Source organism: Manduca sexta, chromosome 25 (genome assembly GCF_014839805.1).
Source record: "Manduca sexta isolate Smith_Timp_Sample1 chromosome 25, JHU_Msex_v1.0, whole genome shotgun sequence".
Taxonomy (NCBI): domain Eukaryota; kingdom Metazoa; phylum Arthropoda; class Insecta; order Lepidoptera; family Sphingidae; genus Manduca; species Manduca sexta.
In genome coordinates this window covers 9,161,010-9,182,724 of record NC_051139.1, presented here as the reverse complement: position 1 = coordinate 9,182,724, position 21,715 = coordinate 9,161,010, and the positions used below count along the sequence as shown (strand labels likewise).

The 21,715-nt window shown below is 35.4% G+C and overlaps 2 protein-coding genes across 6 annotated transcripts; one reads left to right on the top strand and one right to left on the bottom strand.

Annotated features, from left to right (window-relative positions):
• Window positions 1-51: 51 nt before the first annotated feature.
• Window positions 52-4,940, bottom strand: LOC115447693 (potential E3 ubiquitin-protein ligase ariadne-2). Its single transcript, XM_030174921.2, has 9 exons — window positions 4,810-4,940; window positions 4,450-4,728; window positions 3,133-3,376; window positions 1,895-2,070; window positions 1,435-1,620; window positions 1,090-1,275; window positions 681-797; window positions 448-600; window positions 52-355 (listed from the first exon to the last, which is right to left on the bottom strand). Exons 2-9 carry the CDS (start codon window positions 4,669-4,671, stop codon window positions 182-184), a joined length of 1,458 nt encoding a protein of 485 aa, XP_030030781.1. The 5' UTR covers window positions 4,672-4,728; window positions 4,810-4,940; the 3' UTR covers window positions 52-181.
• A 1,648-nt stretch (window positions 4,941-6,588) lies between these two features.
• Window positions 6,589-21,435, top strand: LOC115447774 (ATP-dependent 6-phosphofructokinase). 5 transcript variants are annotated; one of them, XM_037442619.1, is made up of 16 exons: window positions 6,589-6,774; window positions 11,054-11,555; window positions 11,688-12,011; window positions 12,454-12,658; window positions 12,902-13,056; window positions 13,817-13,925; window positions 14,351-14,539; window positions 15,441-15,584; window positions 15,873-16,007; window positions 16,613-16,776; window positions 17,054-17,195; window positions 17,420-17,602; window positions 17,734-17,803; window positions 18,100-18,324; window positions 18,549-18,750; window positions 19,418-21,435. In XM_037442619.1, the coding sequence occupies exons 3-16, from the start codon at window positions 11,728-11,730 to the stop codon at window positions 19,557-19,559; spliced, it is 2,349 nt and encodes a 782-aa protein (XP_037298516.1). In that variant the 5' UTR covers window positions 6,589-6,774; window positions 11,054-11,555; window positions 11,688-11,727; the 3' UTR covers window positions 19,560-21,435. The 5 variants fall into 5 exon arrangements, with proteins under 5 accessions (XP_037298516.1, XP_037298517.1, XP_030030898.2 ...); XM_037442620.1 differs by lacking the exon at window positions 6,589-6,774 and having other exon boundaries at window positions 10,831-11,513; XM_030175038.2 differs by lacking the exon at window positions 6,589-6,774 and having other exon boundaries at window positions 10,831-11,555.
• The last annotated feature ends 280 nt before the right edge of the window (window positions 21,436-21,715 follow it).

Below are 21,715 nucleotides of genomic sequence, written 5' to 3'. Positions count from 1 at the left end.
TCAGTCTTGTGGACAAACCCCCGCAATTCACATGTAAGAATGAAAGATAGGTTATTATTACTAATTTATTACAATTAATGTTAATAAATACACTTTGGCAGAAAAAAATGTCTAGCTTTTAATGAATATCAAATGTTGGTGCTGGTCATTTTCATCTAAAACGCGTATCATGTAGTTTCCGTTAACCCTTATTGCTGCTAGAAGCGATTTTAGTATTGAATTCTAGAAAATCTTTAAGTAGCGTAGTTCGTCTCTTTTCAGCAATGTCCATTTGATTTTCTAAGTCACCACGGTCTGTTGTTTCGGCTCTTTCTACTTTCCATGACAAGTTCTCTATTTCAGCTTCTAGCTGCGCCTAAAATAAAATTAAAACACGATATAAAAAGAATATCTCTTACAAAAATATGCTTTTCGAGTTTACTGTATGTAATATACTTAAAAATTTACCTGTTGGTATTCAAACAACTCTTTTCTTGGACCAACTTCCATGTAGTACGCATATGGATATGTGTATTGAAGAGTGTATCTACACCTTTTCAATAGTTTTGCAGCATCCCATAAATATTGCCAATCAATCCATGTGCCTTCACCAGCCATTACCTGCATAGCATAGCACTCAATTATAGACGCGCAATTAATGAATTTTATGCAACCCTATTTGGTAAAGAAACAAAGGTTACCTTTTCATTAATTCTACTTTTTAGGTCAGCTAAAGTTTGTTCTTCCAATTTCAGAGATCGAGCATGATTTTCCCATCTTTCATAATAGTGCAAATATTTTTTTAACGCTTCACGGGCCTGGAAAATGTAATAAGATTATATGTAATAATTTTAATATTATAGAATACAAACTGTCCTGGAAAATGTAATAATATGTAATAATTTTAATATTATAGAATACAAACTGTCGCCTTTTACGGAGGCGGGCGTTAATATCTGCGACAAAATTACTTAACTCGCGCAGATATTATCTTGTGTTTTAAAACACTGTATTACAAAAAAGCTTTTTCATTATTATCTTTAATTATAAATATTATATTAATTATCATTAGGTAATGTTTTACATCAGTACATATTTTCGTTTACATACCAAAGCATGTTGACTATCATTAGTCAAGTTTGGGTCCTCCTTGTAGCGACTACATTCATAATATTCAGATCCATGTGTTTTCCAATCTCCAAGGCATACCCAACAGAAATCATGTCTGCATGCACAACATTGCATATGGTTGCAACCTCCATTCTTTTCTATGCATATTTGACATTTGGGGCAGTCCTAATAAACAAAAACAAAATATAATGTATAATAATTGTCATTAAAGCAAAATAATATAATATCATACCTATCATGGAAAAATAGATCATGTTTTAAAAAAATCGATAGCTATGTATGCATCACAAGAATATTATGACGAGCATTATAATAATTAATCACCTTGGTATGAGCACTAATATAGTTTGCAGTTTCTGAATCATCAGCACATTTGGTTAGCCATCTACGAATAGTAGAGCAGTCAGTGGGAGCATGATGCGGAGCTCCACATGAGAAACATGTCAGCAGCTCACAGCCTTGACACTCCACACGACGGGCACCCTCCCGTGTAAATGCACGAAATACCCACTACAACACAATTTAAATTTATTAAACAACTGCCATGTAATAATTCAACAAAATGTACTTCAGATAATTATGTTAAACATACAAGTTTATAGTGTTTAGATGTATGTTTATGAATGTTTTATGAATAAATGGATTTACAAAATATTTTTTATCAATAACTAAATATTGTTTACATCTCATTTCATAGTCTTTTCCAGAAAAAAAACCATTGTTCACTACAAGATCCAAATATCTTTACAAATGATCATGTTGCACATTAAATATAAGACATCACCTGACAATTAGGTCCTGGGCAAAACCTAAGCTCAGGATGTGATTTCACATGATCCTTAAACATAAACTGCTGGTATCGTTCTCGCAGTGCTGGTTTGGCCACATGAGATAACACAAAATCTTCAGGAACCCTCACTTCACAGTCCTGTGCCATACACTGTATTGTATTTGACACACCTGAAAAAGAAATCTGTTAAAACATGTAAACTCTCAGTAAAGAAATACTACGAATTTGCAAAATAGAAGTATTAATAATTCAATTACTATTTAATTAATGTGGCAGTAGCCTAGTAGGAATGGAAAAAAACTGTTACAACAGTGATCAGGGTTTAACAAGGTAACTTCTAAGTATTGATAAACCATGGCTATGTTAAATTCAGAGATTTCGAATCGCCTCTTGTTTATCTTCTTTTAAAAATGACTTCACCTTTTTATTAGTGCTTTTGCCATTTTCTAGTGGGTAGAAGTTAGAATATTAACATAACTTTATAAAAATGTATAACTTTCGCTCTAAAGTGGACTACAATAATCAACAGTGGCAAGTAGCAATTCATGGGCCATCACACATTATCATTCAAGCAAAGCACAAGAGCATTCAGCATAGAAAAGAAACCAAGCACAAAATAACTAGGCAGATAGGTATTTTTAAATTAATCCGAGAACCAAGGAACACAAAAACAAAGTATAGTAGAGGCAACAATAACCAAATTCTTGCACACAAATTGATATGTGTAATAGATTTTTTTCTTGAAACGTAAAGAAATGAGAATATAGCAAGAAAAATAAAAAAGTATAAAAATATTATAAAGCTAATAAAACATTATTGAAATAAATAAAGAGAATTGGGCATAGAAAACGACAAATGTGGATTAATAATTGCATTTCAATCATATAAGTAAAGATTATAATTTTTTGGAAATTTGAAAAGAAATCTTATTACATGTTAGCAATAATGACCATTTAATAAAGATAAACATTTTATTGGGCAGGGAAACTCTATAGGAAACTATAGAAATTAGAGTTCTTAGACAATCAAAGATAAGGTATTCCAGGGTAATTTCCTCTGCAAATGACAGGCACTGTCCACTACTTAATAGTACATCTGGTGGTATTATTTATGAAATCTTATACATAACTGTTTATATCATTACTGAACATGGTAAACCCACTAGTAAAATGGTAGAGCCATAGAATATTTGGCATGAAGCTATATAGGTGAAAAATAAAATTGAAGTATACCTTGCATGATTTGTACTTCAAAATGCATAGCCCAACAGTCATTGCAGAAATAATGGCCACAGGCAAGTGCACTGTACTTGTGCAGTGGTGGTGTACTTGCACATACTGAACAAGATATGCGGCTTGAACATGCCAGAGAGGGCACCCGAGGCTTCACATGACTATATACCAACACTTCGTTGGAGTTCTCCTTGTACTTGTTTATAATTTCTTGAGCATTCCATTCATATGCATGAAGAGTTACCTAAAATCATTTTAAAAATATCATCAGTATAGTTACATTTTAGTTCTTTTTTAGTTCTTGAAATCTGTGTGTGTTTAGGCATGAAGATAAAGATTGAGGGTTTTCTGATCGTCTTGCTTGGTTAAGTCCCGGTGGCTTGCACTAAACTGTCCAAGAAATCATATTACATCTTGGGATGATTTAATATTAATTCTTCAGTAATTGTGGGGGGGGGGAGGTTCTTATCAAGTCACTAGCAAGTGAGTTGGGATGCATAGTGTTTCGTTTTGGATATAAATTGAGCTTTTCTATTAAAACCTGCTTGACCGTTGATATCTTCAGATCACACTGAAGTTGCTGTTTAGTTTTTTTGATAAAGTAACCCTTCATGCTACACAAGTTTTGTGAGATAACAAAGGCAACTGAACGGTACTTTTTATATTCTAAATGTGATTGATCTCTTCGACAAGTTGATGAACCTACTTAATAGTCCCATGGGCCTCGTTAAATCCAAATTTATGTGATGGCAGAATTTGTAACTTAGCAATTTCTGGCAACAGCTTTATCATTATGAGGATTTCAAGAATATTTAAGGCTTTTAGACAAAAAGATTATGTTAGTAAGAGATTTTGTCAGGAGTTTTCCTTAGTTCTGGAATGAGTTTGCATCTTAAGATAACAATCTATAGTTAAGTCAGGAATGCTATAAACACATCTGGCAGTCCCTTAATAGGTTTTGTAGTAATAATATCAAATTCAGGAGATTAATTTAGATGCAATCTTTGTATAGCATAGTAAGATTATTATTATTTTTTAGTGAAAGAATTAAGAGGTTGTGAGGACTAAAAATTATGAGAAAGTTTACCACTATTTCTACCAATTTTAAAGATCCTAAGTCAGGAATAGCAGTACAGATATTAGAAAAGTGCTCTCCTAATGGTTCAGTCTTTTCACTGTCAGTTTTGGCCCAGCTTCCACCACTTAAAAGTCGTGGTAATTGGAATGGAACATTTTGCAATGGACTTACATTATGTTCACCAATGTAAGTAAATTTTGAAAACTAACATTGAAACTAATGATTGAATACAGCCTTACCTTGGCCAGTGAAGGAGTTATTTGAAGGCTGTTGCTGAGCAGTTCAATCGATTCATTCAATAGTTTCTCCACTTCCTCAACCCGCAAACAGGAAAACACAAAATACTCTGGATCTGATTTACTTCGATCGACCGCTTCCATGTCACAATCATCTTGTCCACCGTAGTAATCGTAGTCATCTCCATCATTGTCAGAATATTCCATATCAGATTCCGCAGACATTTTGTTGGCTGGATTGATGTTATGATACAAGATGAAATAAAAAGAAGACGTAAAAGACTGTAAAATAAATACGAAATTTTAAGAGAATAATATCTAATGTGCCGTCACCCGAAGGTACACTTAAAGATTTTCCCTTACTTTTTAGTAAATAAAAGATAAAAGAAAATATAACGACTTATGGCTACGGGCTCCGTGTTTTTCTTATTTTTCATAAAATCGATTTCTTTCCTGACGGATTTCATAATAAAATCGTGTGTACGTCATTCCATAATAATCGATTGTATAAAATTATCGACTAAACAAATGCAATTTTGAAAGCATAGATAAATATAAAAAGTATTTCAGTTTATACCCAGTTCTAGCACTTTCGTACTATGGACTTTTATGGATGTAAAGGTACTATTTTTGCATCATAGTACCAGGGATGTTATGGAGCTCCGTAACCGTAACCGAAACTATCGGATATCCGAAATAAAAATATATCCGTAACCGTAACCGTATCCGTTAAAATAAGTTTCGGATAATATGTTTCGACAGGTGTTTGGTCACCGCTCACACGCCACATTGTATATGTATCTTGTTTGTAATTTTTAGTCATAACATAACCTCATTCATAAATAGTATTTTTTTTCTTATTTAGGAGTAGATACTTATTTAATAAAGTGAAGGAATAGTGGTGTGTTACGTATTAAAATGATTTATAAGGACAAAATGCGTGCAAAGTATGTACTTTAATTTGGACATTTTTTGATCAACTTACTTAGTATATAAACCTTGCGACGTATTGTATTAAGTTAGTATAATGAGTGCAGTCTAATAAAGAGTCTAAAACCAACAACACGTCTGAATATCCTTCCATTACTTTGTACCTCTACAGGCTAACTGATGACGTAGAAAGAAAACAAAATCCGTTATTACTATTCAATCAGTGTTACAAAATCCGATAGAATCTTGAAAGACACCTTAAACCCACCAAAGGTTGCACCAAATCACATAAGCTCACAATAGGTAGTTTTGCAAAATGTAAACAGTGTGATAAAAACTTTTCACGGAGAAGAGGTGGCATTACATGACAAACTTCATCTCAAATTAAAACACAGAGGTTTTCCGAATACCCATGTACTCCAATTAGTTCATCGGTAATTAATAATCGACGATGTCGACGAACGATAGTTAGTAATCGTCGCCCTACTATATTACATAATATTTTTATTTTACTTTAATCTACACTCGCGAGCAACTGAATCGACTCACTGTCTAAGTTCATGTTTACAATAGTTTTTTTTTTTAAATACGAGTAATGCAAATCATATATTTTTTTAAAGTCTCATATTTTAGTACTAAAAATTATTAAAAATGCATGTTTCAAAATGAAATACTGAAAAAACTTAAACAAAAACGAAACTTAAAATCAATGCAAAAAACAGTGTTAAATTAATATTTTGTATTACCCAAGGCTTTAAAAACCGCTTGCATATGTTCTGAGGAACACCGTCCCATTGCTCTACTAACGCAGTTCTGAGTTCCTCGATGTACGAAGGTGCTAGATTTTTGGCTCTAATGCTTCTTTTGAGGTTGTCCCGTAAATGCTCTATGGAATTCATGTCCCGACTGAGCGCGGGCCAGTCGAAGAATGAATATCAACTTCTTCAAAAAATTGGCGAGTGGTACGCGCAGTATGACACCGAGCGTTATCGTGCATGAGCAAGAACCTTTCCCCTATAAGTTCTTTATACACGACTACATGATTCAAGAGAATATCCCTGGTGTATTTCCCGGCAGTAAGACCTTCTCCCCGGTCACCCCTAGACACGAAAAAGAGCTCGGAATCTATCGGTTTATCGGCGTTCTTGCTATGCAAGAACCGCCGCCGTACGAGACTATTTCAGCGAAGCAGCACTCTGGAAACCATTTGCCTGGACGTCTGTGTTAGATCTGTACCAAAATAATTAATAACGCCATCTGTTGTGTCTATGGTGAACATTTTTATTATAAACCACAAGGCATAACTTCTGTAAAGTGAAGCTGTCACTTGAGCGTCCCTGTCCAAAAGAAACTGTGTGTTTTAATTACAAGTTTTGTTTTATTGCTCTAATATTACAGGTTATGGGCCCAGACCCAGAATCCTTAGTTTGTCTTTTAAGTAGTTGTGTTTCTCAGTTAAAAGTGGTGAAACATTGATACAATAATAGTTAAATGTTATTAGTTACTTTATACAGTAATAGTTGCAAGAATGGCATTGAATTATATTGTAAATGTTCCCAAGTTAAAAGGCCGGGAAAACTACAACGAATGGCTGTTCGCCGCGGAAAATTTTCTAGTCCTGGAAGATATGCTGCACTGCATTAAACCAGAAACCGGGAAAAAGATAGAAGCCGCAGATGACGCGAGAACTAAGGCAAAGTTAGTGATGACTATAGATACTGCGTTATATGTCCATATAAAAGAAGTTAAAACTACTTTGGAACTATGGAACAAGCTAAAGACATTATTTGATGACTCGGGATTTACACGAAGAATATCACTTTTGCGTAATTTAATCTCAATTCGTTTGGAAAATTGTGTCTCGATGCAGTCGTACGTAACGCAAATAGTCGAAACGGGGCAGAAACTGAGTGGGACAGGTTTTAATATCAGTGATGAGTGGATCGGTTGCCTGTTGTTGGCTGGATTGACAGAGAATTTTAAGCCGATGATAATGGCGATCGAGCATTCCGGCATACAAATTACAACGGACGCCATTAGAACCAAGCTCATGGACATGGAAACGGAAGTGAGTGGAAGTAACCAATCTAACGAGGTTAGCAGTGCATTCGCAAGTAGAACGCAGAAATGGCAACATAAGAAAAATAAATTACCTATGGCCACCGCGCAAAGAACTCAATCGCAACCAAACGTCAATGTTGGCGCCAAGAGTCACGTCAAATGTTACCGTTGCAAAGAACCAGGACATTATAAGAATCAGTGTCCAAATAATGTTAACATCAACATATCTAAAAAAGAAATGCAACGCAAACCCAGTAACGTATTCAGTACAGTGTTTTTAAGTGCTCAGTTTAATAAATATGACTGGTATATTGACTCAGGAGCAAGTATGCATTTGACGGCGAATGAAGAGTGGGTAGAGAATGCAAAGTATCATAAGATAAAGGACATTTGTATCGCTAACAGTGAGAGATTGCAAGTATTGTGTACCGGCGATGTGACTATTGTTACAAAGACTGATCAATGTGAATTTGAAGTTACAGTCAAGAACGTATTGTGTGCTCCAGGTTTGACTACTAACTTACTGTCAGTGAGCCAGTTAATAAAGACCGGTAATACAGTAAAATTTACCAAGAATGGTTGTGAAGTCTTCAACAAAAAAGGCGAACTGGTCGCTACAGCTATGTTGAATAATGGTGTATACAAATTAAAAGTGCCTGAAAATTTAGCAGCAAATTTGTCAGTGTCAAGTAATATATGGCATCGCAGATTAGGCCATCTTAATGACAAATATCTTAGTAAGATGAAAATAGCTGTCGAAGGTATGAATCTTCAAGAAAAGGTAGATTTTGGTAAGGCAACATGTACAATCTGTTGTGAAGGCAAACAGTGTCGTTTACCATTTGGAAATGAAGGTTCAAGAAGCAAAGAATTGCTTCATTTAGTCCATACTGATATTTGTGGACCTATGGAGCATGAATCACTTGCTGGTTCCAGATACTTTATACTATTTGTTGATGACTATAGTCGTATGTTGTTTGTTTATTTCATTAAACACAGAAATGAAGCTTTAAGATGTTTCAAAGAATTTAAAGCTAAAGTTGAAAAACAAAGTAATAAGAAAATAAAGATTCTAAGAAGTGACAATGGATGTGAGTACTGTAATAAGGAATTTGATTCATTTCTCAAAGAGGAGGGTATAATTCATCAAAGAACTACCCCATATACCCCTGAACAAAATGGCTTATCAGAGCGCAATAATCGTACTATTGTAGAGAAAGCCAGGTGTTTGCTATTCGATGCAGATATGGGTAAAGAGTTCTGGGCAGAAGCCACTAATACTGCTGTTTACTTACAAAATCGTACTGTGCTTCCTGCGTTAAATGAAAGAACTCCTTATGAAGTCTGGACTGGCTGTAAGCCTGATATAAGTCACCTCAGAATATTTGGTAGCACCGTCATGGCCCATGTTGCTAAAGAGAGGCGCCATAAATGGGACAGAAAATCAGAAAAGCACATACTTGTGGGCTATCCAGATGACATCAAAGGTTATCGAATATTCAACCCTAGAACAAAACGTGTGATAATAAGCAGGGATGTTATTGTCATGGAAGAAGAAAAGAATCTTGATGTTAGCTTACCGATTATTGAAAATATAGAAAATTCATCTTCAGTGCGGGAGATATTTGACAAGGACACATCAAGTTCAGAAGATGTGATTGGAGGTGATACAGTATGTAAACCATCAGATTACCCAGATGACCCTTATGTTCCTAGTGAACATGAAGATGGTTATGACTTACCTGAGAAGGCGGGTAAGACCCATCCGAACCAAGAGGAAGCCAGAGCGGTATCGGATGACTAATATGTGTATATCTGAGGAAGCATTTGATGATGCAAATGGACTATCCCTAGAAGAAGCATTACAGGGAGCAGAAAAGGAAAATTGGCTATTGGCAGTCAAGGAGGAACTTCAGTCTTTTGAGGACAGCAATGCATGGGAGCTAGTGGATAAGCCAAAGAATGGTGAAACTGTAGTGAAGTGTAAGTGGGTGCTACGTAAAAAACTAGACAATGATAATAACATTAGATACCGTGCTCGTTTGGTAGCCAAAGGCTATATGCAGAAGCAAAATGTAGACTATGTAGAAACTTTTTCACCTGTGGTTAGGCATTCAACCTTAAGGTTATTGTTTGCATTATCTGTGAAACTTGGGTTAGAAGTTATGCACCTTGATGTCACTACAGCATTCCTAAATGGGGACCATGAGGAAACAATCTATATGGAAGCACCTGAATGTTTGCTAGAATCTAAAGATAACTGTAATAAAAAGGTAGTTAAATTGAACCGAGCTATATATGGTCTTAAGCAGTCCTCAAGGGCCTGGTATAGGAAAGTGGATGATTATCTAGTTAGCCTTGGTTATAAGCGATCTAAATTAGAACCATGTTTGTACACAAAAATAACAATCATAAAAAGACAATAGTAACCTTGTATGTAGATGACTTTTTGTGTTTACAAATGATATTAGTGAATGTAATAATTTAAAAAGGTATTGGCTTCCAAAGTTCAAAATAAAAGATTTAGGTCAGGTTAAAAATTGTTTAGGAATGACTGTTAATATTGATAAAGTTAAAGGCACAGTTACATTAAGCCAAGAAAATTATATTAATCAGTTATTAAATAAATTTAATATGGCAAATTGTAAAGTAGCTGACACACCTTTAGAGACTAAATTAAATATTAACTTTAATAACAATTGTGAAAAGTGTATACCCTATCAGCAACTGATTGGTGGGCTAATGTATTTAGCAGTGTTGACTAGACCTGACATTGCATATTCAGTTAGTTTTCTGAGTCAATTTAATAATTGCTATAATCTTGAAACTTGGGCATATGCAAAACGAATTTTGAAATATCTTAAGAAAACTAAACATTTTGGATTAAAATATACTAAATATGGTAAGTCAAATTTAGAAGGGTTTGTAGATGCAGATTGGGGGAATAATGTTATAGACAGAAGGTCTTATACAGGTTTATGTTTTATGTTAGCAGGTAGTGTAGTTTCATGGGAGGCAAAGAAACAAAAAACAGTTGCCCTCTCAAGTACAGAAGCTGAATACATGGGCATAACTGATGCTTGCAGGGAAGCAATTTATTTGATTAATTTGTTAAAAGAAATAACTGTTGAGTCATACACCATTAATTTATTTAATGATAATCAGGGTGCAATTAAGTTGACCTCAAATAATTGCTTCAATAAAAGAACCAAACATATAGATGTCCGCTACCATTTTTGTAAAGAATGTGTTACTAAAAAGTTTGTAGAACTTAAGTATTTAGAAACTGCTGAAATGCCAGCGGACCTTTTACAAAGGGATTGGGTAACACTAAGCATTATTATTTTATGCAGTTGTTAGGTATACAGAATGTAAAAATGTTTAATATTTTTGAGAAACTATTAATTGTTGTGTGCCCATATTATTTTGGTAAGTGCGGGTGTTAGATCTGTACCAAAATAATTAATAACGCCATCTGTTGTGTCTATGGTGAACATTTTTATTATAAACCACAAGGCATAACTTCTGTAAAGTGAAGCTGTCACTTGAGCGTCCCTGTCCAAAAGAAACTGTGTGTTTTAATTACAAGTTTTGTTTTATTGCTCTAATATTACAGTCTGTATACTCGGCCTCTCCTATCATTACCATGCAAACACACCCTGCAGTCGTCAGTGAAAAGTACCGACCGCCATTGCTCGACAGTCCAATTCAGGTGCTCTCGAGCAAATTGGACTTGCCGGTGCTTTGTGGTCAATTTCGGACCAGTGGCAGGCCGCCTTAGTGTTAAGTTGGTTTCCTTTAAACGGCTTCTGACAGTCCATTCACTAACAGCCACCCTTCGAAGCCGTCTCAGCTCCTGCTGCGCATCGACACCGGTGAAGTAGCGATTTTGCAGCGACGTAGATACGATATCCGTATCCATATCCGAAATTTTATATCCATAACATCCCTGCATAGTACTATGATCTAGATGCGAGAGGAGATTTAATTATATGTTATACTCTGTGGAAGAAACTTGATTTTTGACAGAAGTCAAAGTGTCAGTCAACTTGTGTCATTCAGGAAAGGTCACCTTGGTAAAGTACAAGATTTGAATTTGTGATTTTGATTTACGGTTGGTAGGTATATTATTAAATTATCTACAGTGTTTTGTTTGACAATTAAGTTAGAATCATTGTAAGGAAGAAAAGACTAAGTTCCATGGGATGTCCTAATAATAAATTAATTTAGTAATAACTTTGAATTTTTAGAAACGTATAGAGTTGGGGATAACATTAATTAACCCTCATCATGGACGGAGCGACGACGCAGAAATTTATTGGACGTGGATCCCATAAAGGAAAGGGTTTGGCAGTGTTTACAAGCGGTGGGGACTCCCAGGGTATGAACGCTGCTGTGCGGTCAGTGGTGCGAATGGGTATTTACTTAGGATGCAAGGTGTACTTCATCCGTGAGGGCTACCAGGGCATGGTTGACGGAGGCGACAACATTGAAGAAGCTAATTGGTCCTCTGTGAGCTCTATAATCCACAAAGGAGGCACTATCATTGGATCTGCTCGCTGCATGGACTTCATGTATGTTTGTTTATATAATTTATTTGACATTTTACCCAAGGGCAGATCAAGGAGGCTAGGAATTTATTAGGTTGTTAGGTAGATAGCCTAACATAAAATATGAATTTCACAAGAATATGTGTTATTTCATAAATTCCTATGATCACTTTATATCACTAATATTATGTTTTCATTAGTATTAAAACAATTGAATTCAAGCGTAGAGAGTCTTGTATACATAGCTAGACTTATAATAATATTAACTGTTTGGAGTGTATTAATTATGATTCATAAACTGTAATTTATTAAAAGAAAGTGTGTTGCTTCAATGTCATTTAAATTTGTCACTTAAATGAATTGACTTGCCCGCTGTTAAGTTATGATAATTCTTTGTTTCATATTAAAATATAGAATATCTAAATGGATGTCATGAGTGATTGTAAATATTACATCATGTTTTCAGCCAAAGAGAAGGTCGTCTTAAGGCTGCATACAATTTGGTGACACGGGGCATCACCAATCTGGTTGTTATTGGAGGAGATGGTTCCCTCACCGGTGCCAACCTCTTCCGCCAGGAGTGGTCCAGCTTGCTTGATGAGTTACTTGAAAACAACAAAATTACTAAAGACCAAAGGGAGAAGTACAAGTATTTGCATATTGCTGGCATGGTAACTATTATTACATAATATAATAATTAGGGTAAATGAATATTGTAAAATCTAAGTGCACCTATTATGGTGCTTATAAAATATTATTGCTAATTTGGTTTATTTTTATGTTAATGTCTAATATTGCATGCATATTAACCTTATCAGAGGGTTCAAGATAAATTGATATAGGTGATCTCTATTCTCAACAAATTATAGATAGTGATCTCAGCGTTGTATATTATAAGGACATACTTTTTATAGGTTGGATCTATTGACAATGACTTCTGTGGTACAGACATGACAATAGGTACTGATTCAGCTTTACATCGCATCATTGAAGCTATTGATGCCATTGTAAGCACTGCCTACTCTCATCAAAGAACATTTATTATGGAGGTCATGGGAAGGCATTGCGGGTAAGAATATTAAAACTAGCTGTAAAATATTTAAATATGATTTAGCTCATAAGAATTTTACAATGTATATAAATATATAATGCCTACACTCATTGTATCAGCTATCTTCATTGTTTACAAAAATAAAGTATCAAATGTTTGGAAGTGCTCTCTGTCGAGCAATTATTTTAGATTAAATGGATACATGCCAATTCAATTAAAACGACGCAAAATATTAACAATAGTGTATTTATCTAGATATCTTGCTCTGGTCACTGCCTTGGCATCTGAAGCTGACTTTGTCTTCATTCCCGAGGCGCCGCCTTCAATTGACTGGAGAGATAAGCTTTGTGATAAGTTAGAACAGGCAAGCAGAACAGAGAACATTCACCTTGCCTTGCCCTTCATGTTGAACCTTTTGTCCTTCAACACTTTATGCTAGTTATCAAGTCATGTAAACTAAACCACCCCTTTAGTTTTCTTGCAGTGTACACCGCACTCTGTACGGACGCTACTTATAGCTTTATTTGCGAAGATCCAGCGCCCCTCAATTGGGAAAAAAAGTTGTGTGCAAAAGTGGCTGAGGCAAGAAATTGATATGATTTTATTGTATGTGGGAGCAGGATCACTTGATTTATTCTTATTTTCACCTTGAATTGGCAGATTCCATTGGCATTACTGAGGTGTTTCTGAAATTTTTTGTCTGGAAAAATGTCATGTATATCCGCTTACACGGGGGACACTGCATGATCCATTATTCCGGGGGTACTGGTTGTTGCAGTTATCTGGCATTAGTGGCCGCTTTGGCGAGTGAAGCAGACCAAGTATTCATACCTGAGGACCCTGTTCCCAATAATTGGGTTGAAAAGCTTTGCAAAAGGTTGCAGCAGGTATGCTGGCTAGATTGAGTGGCTCTGCACATAATACTTAACACACAATCGTAACACGGACACAACAATATATTTAAATGGCCTTCTAACCTCCTACATCAAAATTTTATATTAATACTGTACAATATGTAGTTCACTAGTTAGAGAACTTAAAGGTTGATCTAAAACTTCTCTACTATTGATTGTGTGTTCATTGTTTTATTTATGCTTATTAACTTCCTTTCTTGGCTCTTGTTCAAATTCAAAATATCTTTCACTTTTCTGTATCATACTAACATTACCAAAGGACTTTGGGACATCTGATAACATTGTGATGTGACTGCTAACATTGTTTTGGAAATTTCATTTACAAACATTGCATAATATGTATATTAACAATACACAGGTTTCCTTGGCAATGTATTTACTATTATTTTATATAATAGGAAAGGCGTTCAGGACAGCGTCTGAACATCATCATTGTGGCCGAAGGTGCGATCGACCGCGAAGGTAAGCCCATCACGGCGGAGCTGGTGAAGAAGGTGGTGGTAGACAACCTGCAGCAGGACACACGTATCACTGTGCTGGGTCACGTGCAGCGAGGTGGATCGCCTTCCGCTTTCGACAGAATATTGGTGAGATATCAACTTATTGTATAGAAAGTGGAGGCTGGGATAACGGCTGTAATTAACTTATGTCGAATAATTATATTTTGGACCATGAGTGCATTTTCTTTCCGCTTTTATTCCCCTATAAACTGAACAGATATTATTAGCAAAATCCTCTGATTTTTGCCTGTCTACTTAGCAGTCCACATATTTTAGATAAAATAGTCGTAAGTCATTGTAGCCAAAGTTTAAGTACTGTTTTGTTATGTTTCCCGATGATGGACCATACTCATTCCACAATATTGTAATGCAGCCAAGCATATTAAATAGTATGTGAATAGTGAAATGCTGCCAAAATAATAGATCTATGTCCCCATTTTGCCAAAAAATCCTAAGAAAACATGACCATTAAAATTGGGTGGTAATAATTGGACATAACTTGTTTTGACTGTGTTTATGTTCGTACTAATATAATATTAACATAAATAATGTTTAGAATCTCTTCTCTCCTTAGCTCCAATTCGCTACGCCTCTTTTTTATCAAGTCTTGATTGTTTATTTCAATTAATGAATTTTCCTCAATATTCAGTTAAGGATACTTAACTACTTTGTTTAATCACGCTTGTTACCGATGTTTTACAAGAAATCCTATTTACCGAGATTATTAGTAAAGTCGAGAATAGACCTCTTACAACTTCATATCTTAGAGACATTGTTCTGACACATTCCACTTTAATGAATACCACATTTTGTGCACACTACCTTTTATCTTTTTAATTTTGACCACAAGATCCTAAACTAAATAAATACCCATCAGGCGCAAAAATAACCGTTCAAGCTTTAACCAACCAACCACATTAACAAAATTTTATTGAAATTGTTTAGGTGTTCCGCAGATAAGCGTATAGGAAGTATATATTTTCCTCAGGGTTGTCGCATGGGTGCGGAGGCGGTGATGGCGCTGATGGAGGCGACGCCGGACACGGAGCCGTGCGTGGTGTCGCTGGACGGCAACCAGGCCGTGCGTCTGCCGCTCATGGAGTGTGTGCGACGGACTAAAGCCGTGGCGCAGGTAACGTGGCTTCATCAATTACTTCAAATTGAGACCTAGACTTGTTCATCGTCTTTAAATATGCATTCCTAAAGATTGTAACTATCTGTGCCGGATTTACTTCTCTAAAAAGATTATTACTCTTATAAGTAAGGATATATTTATAATCTTTCCAAATATAATAAAATTACTGATCTATTTCAATTTGTAGGGATCTCGAATTCTAGTATAAATTTTTGCTCCCGTGATAAATTAGGTTGCTGATTTGGTTGATAAGTGATGACTATTTAATACATTTAACATTCACAGGCTATGGCTGACAAGAATTGGGATTTAGCGGTGCAACTGCGCGGGCGCAGTTTCGCACGCAACTTAGAGACCTACAAGATGTTAACCCGTCTGAAGCCACCCAAGGAAGCATTTGATGAATCTGGCAAACCTTCTGTATGTATTAATTTAAATTATTTATCTTCTATTAAGATGTATTCTTTATTTTTAGTTTTTAATAGTGGGTATAAAAATATCATTCGAATTTCGAACCGAGAAAATACACTCCATATGCATAAATAATTTAAGGTGGTAGCTCAAGGTCCATTTTCATACATTTTGTTTCGGCTTTAATCTGGGTAACTAAACAAGTATTGGCAAGTAAAGAATTTAAATTCACGTCTAGTTAGTGATTAGTTCTCGCAGTTGAAAGAAAAATGTAAAAATAATTAATAATCATGGATATTTCTGCCTTTAAAATTTCGTCATATTAAATTTTAAAGGCCGAAATATCCATGATTATTAATTATTTTACGTTTTTCTTCAACTGCGAGAACTAATCACTAACTAGACGTGAATTTAAATTCTTTACTTGCCAATACTTGTTTAGTTACCCAGATTAAAGCCGAAACAAAATGTATGAAAATGGACCTTGAGCTACCACCTTAAAGTACTTGATAATTTGTAAACAGGAGATGCTTGTGTTCAGCAGTGGAGTTCCAAAGAAGAAGTGTTATAGTAATCATGACAGTTGTGCGAGCTGAGAGTTGGTTGTGTTGCAGGAGGGGCTGACGCTGGCGGTGATGCACGTGGGCGCGCCGGCGTGCGGCATGAACGCGGCCGTGCGCTCGTTCGTGCGCAACTGCATCTACCGCGGCGACACCGTGCTCGGCATCCACGACGGCATCGAGGGGTTCATCAGCGGCAACATCGTCAAGATGGACTGGTCGCTATCAGTTTCTATTGGACCGTGTTATGCATAAATTAACAAATTCATAACCGATCAAAGTTAAACTGGTGGTTCTTATAAGTAACAAAAACATAAACTGGTGGTTCTATAAAAAAAAATCTACTGCATTGTAAAAATTAAGTTAGATTTACTTTGGTAGTAATACAACAATTTTGATTATTTGTGGATTGGATCATTTCTGTACAATACGGTTTAAACTGCATATTATATTATAAAGTTTCATACGTGATTATAACTTATAATCGTTCAACAGGTCTGATGTGACTGGTTGGGTGGCTCAAGGCGGCGCGTTCCTGGGCACCAAGCGTACTCTGCCAGGAGACAAGAAGGGCGAGATCGCCGCACGTATTAAGCAGTTCAATATACAGGGATTGCTCATTATCGGAGGTTTTGAGGTTGGTAGTGTCATTATTCATAGTATTTCATGTTAATTATCCTAAGTAATTTATTGCGTTCTTTAAAACTGACACATTGATAATAATGTCTATTGAATTCTTTCATTAATAGGTAGGGTTGCTGGTTAGTAAGTGCTATATGCTACTTTTACAGACATGCCTTTGAATGTAGTACTACCATCTCGTTTATATATGATAATACAATAAAATATTTGTTTCTGCAGGCGTATCAAGCGGGTGTAGAGCTGTACGAGTCCCGGTCGCAGTTCCCGGAGTTCTGCATCCCGCTGGTGGTGATTCCGTCCACGATCAGTAACAACGTGCCCGGCACGGACTTCTCACTCGGCGCCGACACTGCCCTCAACGAGATCACCGAAATTTGTGATCGCATCCGTCAGTCTGCGCAGGTAACCAGCCTATGTTAATTCCAAATGATTTACTAGTATCTACTCAGCGCACATTTATGTTATGGTTTGATGTATGACACGAAAAACGACTCCTTTTTTTATTTATTTTACATTTGTATCTAATTTTACAGGGAACGAAGCGTCGTGTCTTTGTTATTGAGACTATGGGAGGATACTGTGGCTATTTGGCTACATTGGCAGGTAAAAATGATTCTTAATTAGAGCAACGTTTATTTTCGTATATTTTGCATTTTACTAAATAATAGCACGTAAAGCCGTTGGTCCTGCATCTGACCTCTTTCTGGTGAAGGAACAGAGTGCCCTTGTGTATTGCGCACACACTTGTGCACTATATTATCTCCTGCACAACTGGCTAATCGCCGTTGAGATCCGCTGTGATCGAAATTCAGCTAGGAGGGAGTCATTTGGTAAAAAATATTTAGTTAACATCGACAAATCATCAGATATAATTTTTAAGTGAAAGAAAACGTGTTAAGGTTTGGCCGGTGGCGCCGACGCTGCATATATCTACGAAGAGAAGTTTTCCATCAAGGATCTGCAGCAAGACGTGTACCACATGGCGTCGAAGATGACCGGCGGTATCCAGCGCGGTCTCATCCTGCGTAACGAGAAAGCTAACGACAACTACAACACGGAGTTCATCTACCGCCTTTACTCTGAGGAGGGCAAGGGCTTGTTCACCGCTAGGATGAATGTGCTTGGTAAGAATAGCTTGTCTTTTATATAACTAAATTGATTTTATAAAAAAAAAGCATTATGATATTTATTATTCACTAACATATAGCAACTGTGCAACAGTAACTGAAAATGATTATTTTTCGCTTATAACATTTTCTCAAAATACTTGATGCAATTTTAATAAATTTGTAGAATTGTTGATTATATCTAAAGCCATAACCGAGTTTAATAATTATCTTATATCCAGGTCACATGCAACAAGGCGGTTCGCCCACCCCATTCGACCGTAACATGGGCACTAAGATGGCGGCCAAGTGCTTGCACTGGCTCGTCGAGTCCATCCAGAAGGGTCCCGCGAACACGCCCGACACCGCCTGCCTGCTCGGCATCGTCAAACGTCAATACAAGTTCACCCCACTCGAAGATCTCAAAGCGCAAACTAACTTCGCGTAAGTTGTATCTCGGCTAGAGTATGACCATAGGAGCACTATATAATATTACCTCTGATATATACTATCTCACTATTGGGCACGGATCTCTACTACTGAGAGGAATTAGGCCTTACTCCGCCGTACTAGCTTAGTGTAGATTATCAGACTTCACATACCCTCAAAATTCTTATAAAGACCTTCTCAAGTATGTAGGTTTTCACGCTATGTTTCCCTTCACCATTAAAGCAAGCTATAATTCACATAAAAATAAAAACATAACTTTAGAAAATTCAGCAGACATTCGTCTCGGCAATCCATTCCACTTCTAACTAGGCTATCGTCACAATAGGAGCATTACTACACTATAAATTTTTCAACGATTTTTACAGGCCATAAACTCTGTATAAATATTTTTATTTTCGTGGAATTCCACTACCTCTTAAAAATCACGCCAGAACTGTACCATCACATTGCACTCTACTTTGGTGAAGTTAAAAAATTTCCCAAATGATATCTCTAGCTTGTCAATAAAGAGAATGTACTGGAGCGTTTGGAGATCTCATGCTTACCGGAGTGTGTTAGTAGACTCATCTTTCTAGAATCTACACCAATGCGTCAAACCCTGACTCATTAATAAAATGAGTAGTTTAATAAAATTATATTATATATAATATATTAATTACAGCCAAAGAATACCGAAGCAGCAGTGGTGGATGAAACTGCGTCCATTGCTTCGTATCCTCGCGAAGCACGATTCCACTTACGAGGAAGAAGGAATGTACATGACGGTCGAACAGGGCGAGATTGATTCTGAAAACGTTATTTAAATACTCATTATTACATTTCATATCTTTTAGCTTTTGCAAATGTTAGCGTGAAATAACTCACTTAGTATGTCTATTTATATTAACTCAACGAACGTCAGTCGTCCAGTAAAATAGGAGCTCAATAGTACTCAGATTTACATTCGATTATGAGCCACATTTTTCAAATGTTTTTTATATTATACACAATATTACTTTTCGTTATTACTAACAATGACAAATAGTGGCTTATGATAATATGTTTTTTGTGGGTTTTACATAATAGTGTCACATTAAAGTCTCAAAAGGAGAGATGGATAAGAGATACAAAGAGCTGAAAGCAACTTCGGTAATGTTAATTTTGTGAATTATTATGTATTAATAAAAATGGCAGTCAATCAATCCTAAAATTAATTATACTCAAAATATATTAATGGTAACGCATTACGCTTGCACATTTTTTAAAGCTTAACTATTCGGAATTCTTTCCTGTTTTAAATCGTTATAACCACGAAATAAAAATACAAGGAAAAACCCGTGGTCAACGCATTCACACATTTGCAAAAGGTGCTAATGTTCTGAAGGTAATTCCGACAACTTTCACCAGTTGGAAAGCAGTTCAATATCCAAATGAAAATTAAAATAATAATATTTAAAATCATCATAACAACTGGGCAATCTTCTGATTTTTTTTCCACCACGTGATAACAAAACTAAGGTAATGGCGGTATACCTTCATCAATAAACTCATCGCAATTAAACAGTGGGCAAAAAATTTCTGACGATGTACGTACTAAATGACATGGCGATATAACTATAGTAGCCTAGTATGATAATGACAACGATGATTTACTTATCATAAATGTGGTCAAGCTAATTACTTGTGACTTGCAGTTTGAATCTTCGATTTTTTTTATACGTGGCTGAGTGACCCCACTGCAACCGATGGTAATTGGAGTGGGGTCCAATAGAATATCCACTGACGAGAGATGATACCCCGCGGCAGTCAACACAATAATGCTTTTTGGAACTAAATATACACAGCCCGATCCCGGAACGCGATACTCACGTGGGCCACTATGGCAGGTTTTAAAACTCTGAGTATGGCGGTCGCTATCCGGGCGGATATCAAATATATCCTACCACCATTTAACCATTGGATGTGGCAAAATTGCACATGCTCTTGTATAAGCTTCTCTTTCCTGTGGTTATAACTTTCTATGACATATATGTGTATTATATAATATATGTATGCAACCTTTAAATTAATTTTCAGCTCTTTGAATGTTATTAAATAATACTGCTTTTGTAATGTGTTTGCAGTACGTGTGTAGGATCAATGTTAGGTAAATATTTAATATCTTTGAGAGTATTAATTCATTATGTCTGTTAGATCTATTAGGATAGTAAACAATTGGTTATGATTATAATTATCTAAGTAAATTCTCCCTATTAGAAATATTTGTTTTGAAAAATTCAAGTCTCTTTGCTACAATGGCAATAAGACGATGGCTTGATATTCGCGTTAAATGTATTAGTATTGCTAAAAATGATAAATACTTATGCTAAACTTCTAAACATAAATTATAATTAGTTAATTTAAAAATTTTGCTAATATTTAAATAAGTTAAATAGTTGCCTAATTATGTGTGCATCAAGCATGACACTTATATAATCTGAGACTAACAATAAATTCATTATTACATGTATCATGTACCGATTAGTCTTGTACAATTTAACTATTTTTTGTATTCATTTATTTTTTTCTTCTTATTTATTTGTAGGTGTAGTAATTTCCCAATCTATGATAATGATAATGTGATATTAAAATCAGTCAATAATTTTACAAAAACAAAACATATTATAGTACAAGTCAAATATGAAATGAACTGCTGTGAAATATACATAAAGAATAAACATTTTCAAGTAATCATTTTTACTTACAATATATTTTTATAGAGATTGTGTTTGTATGTGTGGTCTTATAATAAACTTAATTAAATTTGCAAAAGAGAAACTATTTCAGTATTTAAAGAAATTATTTTTTATATTTTGTTTAGAATTTATTTTAAATATTTTTTAGATCATTATTATTATTTAGAAATTATGTCGCTATTCAAATATATAGCAGCAGTGTATATTGTATAAAAGAAATCGTAATAAAAATTGTTCCTAAATGT

What these genes read in the sequence shown, in the direction of transcription:
- LOC115447693 (XM_030174921.2), bottom strand. Translation starts at nt 4,671, where the DNA reads ATGTCTGCGGAATCTGATATGGAATATTCTGACAATGATGGAGATGAC. An exon ending in TAACTCCTTCACTGGCCAAG is followed by an intron (nt 3,377 to 4,449) that starts GTAAGGCTGTAT and finishes AAATGATTTTAG; the next exon opens with GTAACTCTTCATGCATATGA. An exon ending in ATATTAGTGCTCATACCAAG is followed by an intron (nt 1,276 to 1,434) that starts GTGATTAATTAT and finishes TTTGTTTATTAG; the next exon opens with GACTGCCCCAAATGTCAAAT.
- LOC115447774 (XM_037442619.1), top strand. Translation starts at nt 11,728, where the DNA reads ATGGACGGAGCGACGACGCAGAAATTTATTGGACGTGGATCCCATAAA. An exon ending in AACATCGTCAAGATGGACTG is followed by an intron (nt 16,777 to 17,053) that starts GTCGCTATCAGT and finishes ATCGTTCAACAG; the next exon opens with GTCTGATGTGACTGGTTGGG. An exon ending in CTATTTGGCTACATTGGCAG is followed by an intron (nt 17,804 to 18,099) that starts GTAAAAATGATT and finishes AAACGTGTTAAG; the next exon opens with GTTTGGCCGGTGGCGCCGAC.